This window comes from Mauremys reevesii, linkage group 10 (genome assembly GCF_016161935.1).
Source record: "Mauremys reevesii isolate NIE-2019 linkage group 10, ASM1616193v1, whole genome shotgun sequence".
NCBI lineage: Eukaryota > Metazoa > Chordata > Testudines > Geoemydidae > Mauremys > Mauremys reevesii.
Window position 1 is genome coordinate 349,291 of NC_052632.1, and position 14,076 is coordinate 363,366.

The 14,076-nt window shown below is 46.2% G+C and overlaps 1 protein-coding gene across 7 annotated transcripts in view; it reads right to left on the reverse strand.

Moving 5' to 3' along the window:
- TP53BP1 (tumor protein p53 binding protein 1) overlaps positions 1 to 14,076 on the reverse strand; it is a 74,673-nt gene that overhangs the window by 43,388 nt on the left and 17,209 nt on the right. For 6 of the 7 annotated variants that reach the window (XR_005585414.1, XM_039491092.1, XM_039491090.1 and 3 more), the window contains 2 exons: positions 10,138 to 10,343; positions 7,606 to 8,908 (listed from right to left, as the gene is read on the reverse strand). Coding sequence is in view for 5 of the 7 variants with exons in the window: in XM_039491092.1 (XP_039347026.1) it covers positions 7,606 to 8,908; positions 10,138 to 10,343 (1,509 nt within the window). In the remaining 2 variants the exon portion in view is untranslated. Of the gene's footprint in view, positions 1 to 31; positions 94 to 7,605; positions 8,909 to 10,137; positions 10,344 to 14,076 lie in introns of those variants that run through there. The other variant, XM_039491095.1, reaches the window with a different exon arrangement.

Here is a 14,076-nt window from a genome sequence, read left to right on the forward strand (position 1 = left end):
AGAGCTGCATGAAGACAACATCCACAGTCACCTATTGACAATGTTTCCAGTTCCTCACTTTCATGATCACCAACTTCAGAGCGAGAGGCATCCCTCTACTGCAGTAATAGGAAAGGAAAAAACAATGTATTTAGTTCACAATGGCAGCACTGTTGTGAATACAGTTTAAAGCTTAATTCCATCTATACATACTGAAGAAATTTATTGCTAGGGTCAGTGGAAAATGGTGCTCTAAGATATTGGAATTTCACCTCTTTGTAGAAGGCACTTTTACCCTCAGTGAAATGGCCAAAATCTTGAAAAATCTGCACAAATATTGGGGCAGGGGGAAAAGGGAGAATCATTAGAGAGTTACTCCATTTCTGAATCAACTACTATCCATTTCTCTCAACTTTTTTGTGTGGTAACCTCTCAGACTGTCCATCCTGCAAAGAAACTCCAGAGCCGCAAAAACCTCATTTCTGATTTAAGGTTGAAATATCAAGATTACCACTACTGACTTCTAATGAAACTTCAATTTTATATCTTTTCAAATGAGTGAAATTACTAAATTTGTTCTTGAATTTTAAATGAAATTTTTTTTTAAAAGGCAGATTTCCTGCAGAATTTAGAGGTAGCACCCCAGAGTTCTTGTGTAATTACCTAACAGTGCACTAAGTGAAGTAGTACTAAGTGATATGAATGAGCAGTCAACGGCATCTGAAGAGTTGACGCACACGTATCTAAGGCTATGTCTACACTACACACACTTTATGAAGGCATGTAGAGTACATTCACTGTATACCCCCTAGTACGTATATAAATAACAGTGTAGAAGGTGAGGCACTGCTTAGGTGAGTAAGGACATGCCTGAACCCTTAGGTTATGTACCCAACATGGCTCTCTATATGCCCGAAGAGTGTCTCCCCCATCTATGTTGCTATTTTCAGCAGCGTAGTGCCCTGCAGCCTCCCCGCTGCTGAAGCCTTTCCCCCTTTGCCCAGAAAGGCTCTGGCAGCGAGGAAAGGCACCACTAGTGGGGAGCCGCTGGAGCATTCCCCCACCACACAGAAAGGGTCTGGCAATGGGGAAAAGCTCCAGCAATGGCGAAAAGCTCCAACAACTCCCTGCAATAGGGAAAGACCAAGTACGTTTTCCAGACCTGAAGAACTCTTGTGTAAGCTTGAAAACTTGTCTCTTTCACCAACAGAAGTTGATCCAATAAAAGACACTACCTCACTCACCTTCTGTCTCTAATATCCTGGGACCAACACAGCACAACATTGCATAATTCTTAACTGACCTTATTTTAGCCTCAGATCCTACTCTATTTACATTAAATGTTCACTATGTTAGTCGTCCAATCAACTGCTAATCTTTTTGGTGAAAACTGAAACAAAACAAGCATTTAACACTTTGGCCATTGCTGAATTTTCTGCTACCATCTTTCCCGTCTCATTGAGTAATACACTTGCTACATCCTTAGTCTTCCTCTTGCTTCTAATGTACACCTCTACACCAATATAACGCTGTCCTCGGGAGCCAAAAAATCTTACCGTGTTATAGGTGAAACTGCGTTATATCAAACTTGCTTTTATCCGCCGGAGTGCACAGCCCCATCCCCCCTGGAGCACTGCTTTACTGCATTATATCCGAATTCATGTTATATCAGGTCATGTTATATCAGGGTAGAGGTGTATTTGTAAAATGTTTTCTTGTTATCCTTTATGTCCCTAGGGAGTTGAATCTCATTTTGTGCTTTGGTCTTTCTAATTTTGTCCCTACATACTTGTGGGGCTTTTTTCATATTCATCCTTCATAATTTGACCGAGTTTCCATTTGTGTGTCTTTTTAAAAAAAAAAAACAACTTTCAGGTTGTTCAAGATCTCCTGGTTAAGCCATGGTGATCTCTTACTATACTTGTTATCCTTCCTATGCATTGGGATAATTTGCTCGTGCCCTCAATAATATCTCTCTAAAAAAATGCCAATTCTTTTTTCCCCTTAGACTTGCTTCCCACGGAAACTTACCTACCAAATCTCTCAGTTTGCTAAAGTCTAATTTGAAGTCCCATTGTCTTTATTTTGCTGGTTTCTCTCCTACTGTTCCTTAGAATCATGAACTCAATCATGAAATGATCGCTTTCACCCAAGCTGACTTGCACCTACAAATTCTCAACAAGTTTGACCCTACATGTCAGAATGAAATCAAGAACAGCCTCTTCTCTAGTTGTTTTCTCCATGTTCTGGAATAAAAAGTTGTCTCCAATGTTTTCCAATAACTTGTTGGATAATCTGTGCTCTGCTGTATTATTTTCCCAACAGATATCTGTGTTAATTGTTTTAAAAACAAACAAAATCCACAACCCTCCTCTATTCTTCTTCCTAGTTAGATGGTCTACAGTAAACCCCTATGACATTTTTTTTAACCCCTTTTATCCTTACCCAGAGACATTCAACAGGTTTGCCTCCCATTTCTATCTTGACTAGGTAGATAGCCAGTGTGAAAAATAGAGACGAGGGTGGGGAGTAACAGGCACCTGTATAAGACAAAACCCCAAATATTATAACGATCCCTATAAAATCAGGACATCTGGTCAATATTCGAGTCGTGTGAATTATGTCATAAAGTCTCTTTGATGCCAATTATGTTATAATGTGATTATTCATAAGTATTTCTAGTTCTTCCTGTTTATTATTTATATGTTTATTCCAGGGGTCGGCAACCTATGACACACGTGCTAAAGACGGCAAGTGAGACGATTTTTAATGGCATGTGCCATTAAAAATCTTGCCCAGCCCGGCCCGGCCCAGCCCACTCTTCTCTGCCCTCCGCCGGGGCAGAAGCTTAGTCCTGCCAGATCCCCTGCCTCTTCCTGCAGTGTGCTGGGTTCCTGCCCCTCCTCCTCCTCCTCTCCCTCCCTGCCGGCTGATCAGCTGATGGCCCTTGCGAGGGAAGGGTAGGGGAAGAGCAGAGTCAGCATGCTCGCTGCTCTGGGCAGGGGCAGGGGCAGGGGCATATTCCCTCCAGCCCCCTGCTGTGAGCACCCCACCAGGGGCGGCTCTAGGAATTTTGCCGCCCCAAGCACGGCAGGCAGGCTGCCAGCCGCGGCTTGCTGGCAGACGGTCCACTGGTCCCGCAGCTTCGGACTGCGGGACCAGCGGACCTTCCACAGGCAAACCACCGAGGGCAGCCTGCCTATCGCCCTCGCGGCGCCAGCAGAGTGCCCCCCGCGGCTTGCCGCCCCAAGCACGCGCTTGGCGTGCTGGGGCCTGGCGCCACCCCTGCACCCCACGACCCCAGCCCACACCCCCAGCCCTCTGCCCTGACCCCCTCCATACACCCCAAGCCCCTGCCCTGAGCCCTGCACACACACCCCCACATACACACACAGCCCTCTGCTTGACTCCTTCACCACCCCCCAGGCCCCAGCCCTGACTCTGGCACCCCCACACATCCCCAGCCCCCACACCCCATGCACCCCCCACATCCTGAATCCCACCCTGTACATCAAACAGGAGCTCCTGCACCCTTCCCCCGCACATTCCCACCTGCACCCCTCACACCAAATGGGAGCTGCCCAGGTAAGCACTTCACACCCAAACCTCCTGCCCCAACCCTAAGCCCCCTCCCTCATTCTAGCTCCTGGCCAGACCCTACACCCCAACCCCCAGCCTGCTCCTTCACCCCAAGCCCTGTGCTCAGTGCACTCCCACCGTCAGCTCAGTGCAGAGAGAGAGGAAGAGAGAGAGTCAGAACCAGGGAGAAGGTAGGTACCCACTGTATGTGGGCAGGGACGGGACCCAAGACCGGCAGCAGGCTGAGCAGCTCTGGCAGCCGGGATCCCGGCTGGCAGGAGCTGGCTGATGGAACCCCTGAGCAGCAGTGGGCTGAGCCGCTCAGCTCACTGCTGGTCTGGGGTCCCGGTCACCGGCCCCGCACAGCCTGCTGCCGGTCTGGGGTTCTTGCTGCCGGCCCCTTGCCAGCCGGGGTCCTGGCCACAGGCCTCGCTCAGCCCGCTGCCGGCCTAGGTGAACGGAATCCCAGAACAGCAGCAGGCTGAGCGAGACGTTGGCATAAGATCAACATTTTAATTAAATTTTAAATTAAGCTTCTTAAACATTTTGAAAACCTTGTTTATTTTACAATACAATAATAGTTTAGTTATATAATATATAGACTTATAGAGAAACCTTCTAAAAACATTACTATGTATTACCAGCACCTGAAACCTTAAATTAAAGTGAATAAATGAAGACTCGGCACACCACTTCTGAAAGGTTGCCAATCCCTGGTTTATTCAATGCATAGACATCTAAGACGTTCATCAGATTTCCCTTTCATATTCCCTTGTCTTGCCTTTGTTCCTGCTATGATTGCCTACGGTCTCCTGGGATTGTGACTCTTCTCCCAGGTATCCGTGTTCTGGACTTACTTGTGGGCTTTTGTGTCCTGCCTCCATCAAACCTATTTTAAAGCCTGCCTCACTTGGTTAGCCAGTCTGTATCCAAAGATACTCTTGCACTTCCTTGATAGTACCGGCAGTTTGCCACACTGTTATGCTGGGTCTCGCGCTTTCTCTTCTTTGGGGAAGGTTCAGGGCACCATTGCTTGCCTCTGAACCGGTATTTTTAATTACCCCACTAGTGTCCTTGAGGAGTGGAGTGGAGAGGGAGGGACCTGGGCCCGCCCTCTTCTCCAGGTCCCAACCAAGGGGCCCTGAGGTTAGTGGTGAACCACTTGTACTGGTGGTTCTTTCCCCTGGGTTACTTCCCTCTCCTGCCCTTCAGCTTGTGGAGGGGCTTCTTGCCTTCCTTCTACACAAGCCAGGTGCCCCTTATCTAGGGTTTTTGGACTTCTCAGCCCACCGCAGCAATCTTCCAAACTTTCCTTTTGTCTCTCTTCAAAACTGTTCTCTGCTTCAACTCCTTCAAACCGCTCTCTGCTCCAACCAAACCTTCCTGCTCCAACAACCCACACTGTCTGACCTGAAGCAGGGGTTTATATCATGTGACTCACTGCTGGTACTCTAATTGGCTTCAGGTGCTCTAACTGGCTTCAGGTGCTCTAGTTAATCTATAGCAAACCTTCCACCCCTTGCAGGGAATAAGGCTCCCTGCTAACACTCTCCTGCTGCCCTCCGGCCATGCTGTATCACAATAGGTAGACCCTGTTTCTGCTCAGCAGTCCTTCTCAGAACAGAATCCTGTGGTTGAGGAAGCTGCAGCCCTCCTGCTAACACCATCCACATATTCACCTGCAGGACGTGTCTGTCCCTGCCCAGACCCCTACCCTTGATCAGAAGAATTGATGAGATCTTCACCTGAACCCCCAAATCTTTCTCCCTCACTCCCAGCCCCCTGTAGTCACTTCTGATCTGCTCAGGGTCATACTTCGCAGTATCATTAGTGCCCACATGGATGAATCTTAGAACCACAGGGCTAGAAGGGACCGCAAGAATCATCTAGTCTAACCCCCGCCAAGATACAGGATTTGTTGTGTCTAAACCACCCAAGACAGATGGCTATTCAGCTTCTTTTTGAAAACCTCCAACAAAGGAGCTTCCACAACTTCTCTAGGCAGTTTGTTCTGTTCTCCTACTGGCCTTACAGTTAGGAAGTTTTTCTTGAGATTTAATCTAAAACTGCTATCAACAGTTTGAACCCATTGCCTTTTGTCCTGCCTGTGGGAAGAGAAAAAAACAGTTTCTCCATTGTGTTTATGGCAGCCTTTCAAGTATTTGAAGACTGCTATCATGTCCTGCCCTTAATATCCTCTTTTCCAAATGAAACATACTCAGGTCCTTCAGCCTTTGCTCATATGGCCTGCATTCCATCCCTTTGGCCATCTTTGTCTCTCATCTCTGGATCTTTTCCAGTTTCTCTACATCCTTTCTATACATCGGTGACCATAACTGGACACAGTACTCCAGCTGAGGCCTAACCAGCATCAAGTAGAGTGGTATCATTTCCTGTGACTTGCATGCTAGGTCTATGTTAATGCAACCCAAAATTGCATTTGCTTTTTTTTTTTTGCAACAGCATTGTATTGTTGACTCATGTTAACTCCCAGATCCTTCTTAGCAATGCTGCTGCCAAACCAGTTGTCCCCCATTCTGTATTTGTGCATTTGTTATTTCTACCACTAGGCACCTGCCACACTGCATGCTCTGGCCAGCCTAGCTTTCTATGATGGGGAAATAAAGGCCACAGCCTCTGCAAATCCACACCAAGACTTGGGTAGAAGCATCCATGGTCAGGTTCTCTGTCTGAACACAGTTGCGGATGGAGGATCCAGGAGCAGTGTTGGTATTGGTGATACAGCCTTTCCAAACCATGGTGATTCCATTCTCTCTCGCCTACAAGCCCCCTCAGTGCCTAGTCTTAGTGGGAGCCTCATCCACTTCAAAGTTACTCCTTTCTTCCCAACAAGAAAAGAAACTCAACATGAAAATGCAAAGAAGAGACGATTATGAAAGCAATAAAGAGAGGCCTGGAGATATGATTGCTTTCTATAAATACATCAGAGGGATAAATACCAGGGAGAAAGAGGGAGTTATTTAAGTTAGGCACCAAGGTGGGCACAAGAACAAATGGCTATAAATTGACCATCAACAAGTTTAAGCTCAAAATCAGATGAAGGTTTCTAACCATCAAGGAGGCAAATTCTGAAACAGCCTTTCAAGGGTAGCAGTGGGGGTAAAAAACCTAACTGGCTTCAAGACTGAATTTGATAAGTTTATGGAGGGGATGGTATGATGGGATTGCCTACGATGGCATGTGGCCCAACAGCGACGGCCAGAAGCAAAAATCCCCAAAGGCTGGAGATGGGACACTGGATGGGGAGGGCTCAGTTATTACAGAGAATTCTTTCCCAGGTATCTGCCTAGTGGGTCTTGCCCACAAGCTCAAGGTCTAACTGATTGCCATATTTGGGGTCGGTAAGGAATTTTCCCCATCAGACTGGCTGAGACCCTGGGGTTTTTTGCCTTCTCTGCAGCATGGGTCACTTGCAGGTTTAAACTAGTGTAAATGGTGAATTCTCTGTAACTTGAAGTCTTTACATCATCATTTGAGGATTTCAGTAACTCAGCCAGAGGTTAGGGGTTTATTTCAGGCGTGGGTGAGGTTCTCTTGCACATTGCAGGTCAAAGGTCAGACTAGGTGATCATGATGGTCCCTTCTGACCTTAAAGTCTATGAGACTTCCATAGGAGTCCCCTCCCTTCCATGCTTAATTTTTTCAGTAGGAACAAAAGCACTAAGTCTTAAAAATCCTTGAGCATTTGCCAGTGTTAGAGTGTTCTGTGGCAGCAGAATCCAAGAATAATGGCGTGAGGGAGTGGTTAGGAAAGAAGGAAATGGGAACCCGCAGAAGTTACCTTAGTGTTGAGGATGCTATCAGCAGAACCAGGAAGGGGAAAAGAGAAAAAAATGCATGTTATGCAAACAGTATCAAGTCCTGGAGCAGCTCTGCACTTAGATACCACTGCAACACAATATGCCCCTTAGATAGCATAGGATCAGCCCTACTGAGGAAGCTTTGAGAATTACACAAACATGTTCTTCTGCATTACAAACACACATTAGGGAGAAACAGCAGAACTACTACATTAAATACACTTACCAGTGGATGGACAGGGGGATTGCTCAGCTGCCCTCTCCTCTTCCTGCTCCAGATTACTTGTCTTAAATGGTTTTTCAAGCATATCTGCTTCCTTCTCCAAGGTCATCAGATGTGGCTGCTGGCTCTCCTGCAGTGTTGCTGGCACTTCATCCCCTCTCTCTAAAGGAGCTGGATGTGGCTGCTGATCCTTCTGCACTTGCTTCAATTCCAGGTCACCTTCAGCTTGACTCCTGTTCCCTTGACTGCCTGGACACGTTTTGGCACATGATGCTAATCCTGGGGCAACATCCACCTTTACCTGGGGCCATGAGCCATCCTGCTGTTGCAACGACTCTCCCACAGAAGGCTGAGGGTGAACTTCACTGAGCTTTGGCACATCTTCAGGGGCAGCCTTCAGGGACAGATCCTTCATGCTTTTAACTTCAGCGACCACATTAGAATCTTTAGATGTTTCTTTTTTCCTGGTCTCTAGTTCCATCTGTACCAACCCGTGTCTCAGGTCACATAGTTTTTCTGAGTTTTTGCCAAAAGCCTCACTGGATTCCACTTCCATCACTTCCTGGCCTTCATGTTCCTGTGTTTCCCTTAGAAGAATCAGTCCCTGAGACAGAGTTGGAGGGTCAGAGGATCCCTCTTCATTTAGCTGCTTCTCTTCTGCCTGCCTTTCTCCTCCTTGTTCCTCACATAGAGTCTCAGGGACTGCTTCAAACTCACATGCCTCTCCTGATAACTTTTCCTTGATCTCAGTCAATGCTTCTTGACCCAGAGTGTGTGATGAAGTCTCAGACTGAACAGACAGAGTTGCAGCTGTCTGGCTTCCAGAATCACATGTGAGATCAATGCAAGCCATCTGTGCTACAGACCCTTCTGCTGCTACACCTTCAGCAACAGGACAAATGGTAGGTTCTCCTGTAGCCCACACAGCCTCCCTTTTTGGCTTTTCACAGTTCTCACTGAGCAGGGCTTGGCTGTCCTCACTCAGCCTCAGTTGCATGCTGTAACTTTCTGTGGAACAGGGTTTCACCTCTGAAGCTTGCAGTGTAGAATCCATCTCAACCTGTGTGTTTTCACTGCCTTGGTTGGTTTTCAGACAGCTTGTGTTGCCTTCTGTCCTTGTGGGCTGACTGCATTCACTTGCAGAGAGTACTAGCTTACAGGACAATTCAGGATCTCCTGTGGGGATCTTTGGCAGAGCCTCTGTGGTTTCAGAGACATCTGCTGGCAAACATGAATCCAGTAAAACTCCACTCTTCTCTTCTCCACTAGGCTTCTCCTCCAGACTTTGAGTTGAAATAAAAATATCCTAAAAAGGATAAAAAGAGAAGAAAAATTAAGAACTCTATAGTTCACATTCTTCTAGCCAGCCTACAGGCTTGGCATTTGATCCATCTATCAGGCACCCAGACAGCACACAAGCAGCCCTATCTCCTAGTAAGGGACGTGGGTTCAGGGACACAGAAAATTCATCCAGAAACTCAAGTTTTAAGGGGACTATTTTCAACTTATCTGAGCAATAACTGCCCTCCTGCTGTGAAGGGAAGTGACCATCATTCATCATTATCATCTCAAAAGAGGAGTGTGTAGTCAGAGGTGCGATCATTGATCTCACATGACATCCCCATCCCCACCCCCACCCCAGCATAAACACAGGGAAGGAAGGTGCTATGTTGCCAGCTGGGCGCTAGGAAGCTATGCAACATGCTATATTAGGTTTTTCTACCGCATCAACCAGCCACAATATCAGAGCACCAAAGTCACCTTTTCCTCAGGAAGAGAAGTTATTAACTGGTGTGTCCCGGTTAAATTCTCCCAATAGAAACTTAACCCCTCCCCACCCCCACTCCCCACCATCACTTGCTCTTAGGTGGATGAAAATAAGTCTTAAAAGTCATAAAAAAGCCCCAGATGAGTCCACAATTCAAAAAGGGTAGCTCACTTCCTATAGCAAAAGGTGCAAGAGAAAGACCAAAATGACATTAGACAGGAAATTCTTAAAGGAAAACTGCAATGATTAGTTATAGCCCTTAAAAGACTACGTTTTAAATGCAGTACTACAAAATATCAGTGCTTCACTCTCTCTCCATAATAAAGAGTGGTGCTGGGGTCTCTCACAGCCCCCATTTTACTGACATATCCCAGCAGAAGACTAGCCTGAGGATGTAGTTTGAGACATAGGATATGCAAATCAGAATCAGAAAGAGACTTCCAAAGACATTGTAAAGAGAATGTCACGGGTTTCCTAGGACAGACTAAAAGATGGGCACCAAGAATAAAACAGATAAGAGAGTCTCTTAAATCACATGGCAGTTTTCTTCTAAGAATACAGTGGTACATGGTGGGTGTAACAGAATACCATAGAATGACTAGTAGGGATGAGGAAGATCTCTACAGCCAACTAAGCAGGAGAACCCCACACATCAGGGTACAGAGAATGAGCCAGAAACCAATCCCCTACAATCAACCACGTACCAAAACTTAAGGGAACATGGTACAAGAAGAAACTGAGGGGGGAAATTCTACTTCAATACCCACATGGGAAAACTCTGGTTGTGATGGTATAGGGAAGGATCCAGGAAGAAAGGCTGGGGCATTCTGAGATACAGGAGTTGAAACCTGTGGTAGTACATGAGGTCCTGGTGGGACAGGTGGATTGCCAACCTCTACTGGCTCATCTCCTCTCTGCTTCTCCTGTAGAAGGTCTCCTCCTTCTGCTGGAGCAGATATATCCATCTGCTCATCTGATTTGAAAGAAGGAAATTAAAACGTTAATTATAGCTGCAAGCAACACCTTAAAATTAAGATTGCCTAACATATCCCATTAAAAGATCCTGTTTTTAGTTACTGATAGCTTGGCCAAACTAACAGTTTGGGTTGACATTTTGAATATGAGGCATCTGCCTCAAGCTGAATTATTTTGGGAAGAATCAACAAAAATGGTTCAGCCATTTCCTAGGACCAGGCTAGGAAACAATATGTTTTGCCCATGTTAAAAAAAATTCATACAACCATTTTGTTAGAGCAGCAAAGAGTCCTGTGGCACCTTATAGACTAACAGACATATTGGAGCATGAGCTTTTGTGGATGAATACCCACTTCGTCGGATGCATGTAGTGGAAATTTCCAGAGACAGGTATATATATGCAAGCAAGAATCAAACTGGCAATAACGAGGTTAGTTCAGTCAGGGAAGATGAGGCCCTGTTCTAGCAGTTGAGGTGTGAACACCAAGGGAGGTGAAACTGCTTTTGTAGTTGGCTAGCCATAATAGTTATCGCCAGCCTGATTCTTGCTTGCGCATATATATATATACCTGCCTCTGGAAATTTCCACTACATGCATCCGACGAAGTGGGTATTCACCCACAAAAGCTCATGGTCCAATACGTCTGTTAGTCTATAAGGTGCCACAAGACTCTTTGCTGCTTTTACAGATCCAGACTAACACGGCTACCCCTCTGATACATTTTGTTAGAGAAATTCTAGCACATCTATGTTTTGAATAAGGGACTTGAAATTTGCCAGAGAGTTTGCCCTGGTGTCAGGGATGTGCCTTTTTTCATCCCTGTGAAAATAAACCTAAATGTACCCATGTTATAACCCCCCCCCGGGGGGGGGGAATCTATTTGCACATGCTCAGTAAAGGTTTGTAGAGTCTGGCAGCATTATTCTCCCACACTGAGCATGCTCCATCCCCACCCTGCTCCTAAATATCAATTGAACCATGCATGCACCATACCACAGAGCAACTGAGCACACTCCATTTCACAGCTGTGCAGGATATTTCCTGCAATTGCTCCTCCCAGTGACTGGAGTTTGCTGTGGCATTGGGCACCAAAACAGGGCAGGGGGGGAAAGTGTCTTCAGTGTTCTCTCAGATTTCAAGACAAAAGGCACTGTTATGACCATCTACTCTGACCTCTGGCATAACACAGGCCAGATAATTGCACCCAGTGATTCTTGCATCCAGCCCATAACTTCTGGTTGGGCTGCAGCAGATCTTTTAGAAAAGAGAGACATCCCATCTTGATCTAAAGACTCCAAGTGCAGGAGAACCCACCACAGCCCTGGGGAAATTGTTCCAAGTTAATTACAGTACAAATTAAAAAAAAAAAATCTGAATTTATCTAGCTTCAGTTTCCAGCCACAGGATTTTAAGATCGACTGTAGGTCTTTTATGGTCCCCATTATCATAACATCGAAGCACCTAAAAGTTTTAATGCCATTATTCTCCCACACAGCGGTTGTGCAGTAAGGAAGTGTTATCCCCATGTTACATATGGAGAACTGAGGTAGAGTGAGACTACGGGTAAAATTTTCAAAGATCTCTAAGTGCCATTTTCAAAAGGACTTAGAAGTTTAAATCTTACTGAGTCAACTGGCTTTAGGCTCCTGCATGCCTATGCCATTTTCAAAAGTGACAGGCATTTTTTTTAAATTTTACCCAAGATGACTTGCTCAGAGCAGAGAATAAACCCAGATACCCCAAGTCCTAGGCTAGCATCATCCTTCTTTTCAGTGTCTTCTATTAGCATCTAGGCAGTACTGAGGAGAAAGCAGGACGCAATGAAAAAATTTGAAGGAGTAGGGAGGGGGGCAAAGAAACAGGGATAGATGGATCCAACCGTTAGAGACCCATTAGAGAACATTTCCTTCCAGGGTCTGGAAATGAACCCAGGATTCCAGAGTCAGGACATTCTTCTGCTGTCAAGCAAATAGCCATGAACTCACCGGCAAAACACGTCTTTTCCCCCTTCCAGTGGATTGTCTACATGGAGGATAACAGCCTACTGCTGCTACCAGTTAGTTATTCAGTTAGCTCAAGTTGTAGAGGTCTGTGTTGGAGAGCTAAAGGTCCCAACCCTGCTGACAACCTACATGGGGATCAATATTGATCTATATGACTGAATTTGTGCATTTTTCAGTTGTCTTAAAAAAAAAAAAAGCCACACACACACATATACATATTCTTTGGGAAATTGCATTAAAAATGTTTAGGACCCTACCAAATTCACGGCCATGAAAAACACATCACGGACCACGAAATCTGGTCTCCCCCCATGAAATCTGGTCTTTTACCCTATACTATACAGATTTCACGGGGGAAGACCAGTGTTTATCAAATTGGGGGTCCGGACCCAAAAGGGAGTTGCAGGGGGAGGGTCACAAGGTTACTGGGGGTGGGGTATTCCCACCCTTACTTCTGTGCTGACTTCAGAGCTGGGTGGCCAGAGAGCAGCGGCTGTTGGCCCCGGCGCCCAGCTCTGAAGGCAGTGCCCCACCAGCAGCAGCACAGAAATAAGGGTGGCAATACCATACCATGCCACCCTTACTTCTGCGCTGCTGTTGATGGCAGCTCTGCCTTCAGAGCTAGGCTACTGACCAGCAGCTGCTGCTCTCCAGCTGCTCAGCTCTGAAGGCAGCGCTGCCAGCAGCAGCAGCGCAGAAGTACGGGTAGCAGTACCATAACCTCCCCTACAATAACCTTGTGACACGCCCCCCACCCAAAACTTCTTTTTGGGTCAGAACCCCTTCAATTACAACACCGTGAAATTTCAGATTTAAATAGCAGAACTCATAAAACTTATGATTTTTAAAATCCTATGACCGTGAAATTGACCAAAATGGACCGTGGATTTGGTAGGGCCCTAAAAAAATGTTAAAAGAACACTAAGGTAGCAAAGTCATCTACTCAGAAGTTAGGAAGTGTAAGTGTAAGTTTAAGGTTGCCTTTGCAACCTTAATTCAGCCCCCTTCTGTGGATTCATGATAATACAGACTTTAATCACATACTATTTTTCCATAGGATCTGTCTCCTTCAGTGCACAGGCAGGATGGTGCTTAGGGAATGAAACAGGGTTGTGTAACAAGGATATTTTCTATATAGGATCTCTGCTTCTTTGGAAGGTGTGTGGTGAACAAAGGGTACTGCAGGAAGAACAAAGTCTGTTGCATGGTATGATGGCATATACAAACCATACACTGGGCAACGAGGGGTTCAGAAGCTGCTCTGAGCTCAGCACAGAGTGGAGAAGATGTTAAAAGGAGCAGAACAGCTCACCTGTGAGCAGGCCAGGGAAGAGAGAGGACCTACACCTTGCAGCTCCTGAGGAAAGGCAGGATATCTCCCATGCACAGCTGCTTGAAGGTTCCTCCCTGAGGGAAGGGAGGACCTACTTTTCATAAACTTTGAGAGGGAGGCATTTCCCCCTCTCACATACTAACCCAGCTTGTGTGTATTGATTCTGTGTTTTATTTATAGACTGCCCCTGAACGGGAGAGACTTAGAACTGAACTGGCCAGAGGGCCAAGGCATGAGAGGAAGCAGCTGATGCCCCGAAAGGGAGAAAGCTGCCATGCCCGGACATGAGGAGGTGCCAGGCAGTGAGCTAACCCCCTTCACGCTTTCCTGTACAGACTGTGAACTGTGGACAACAGAGGGATGATAGGAAGTGGCCCAGGGAAGGCAGCCTTAA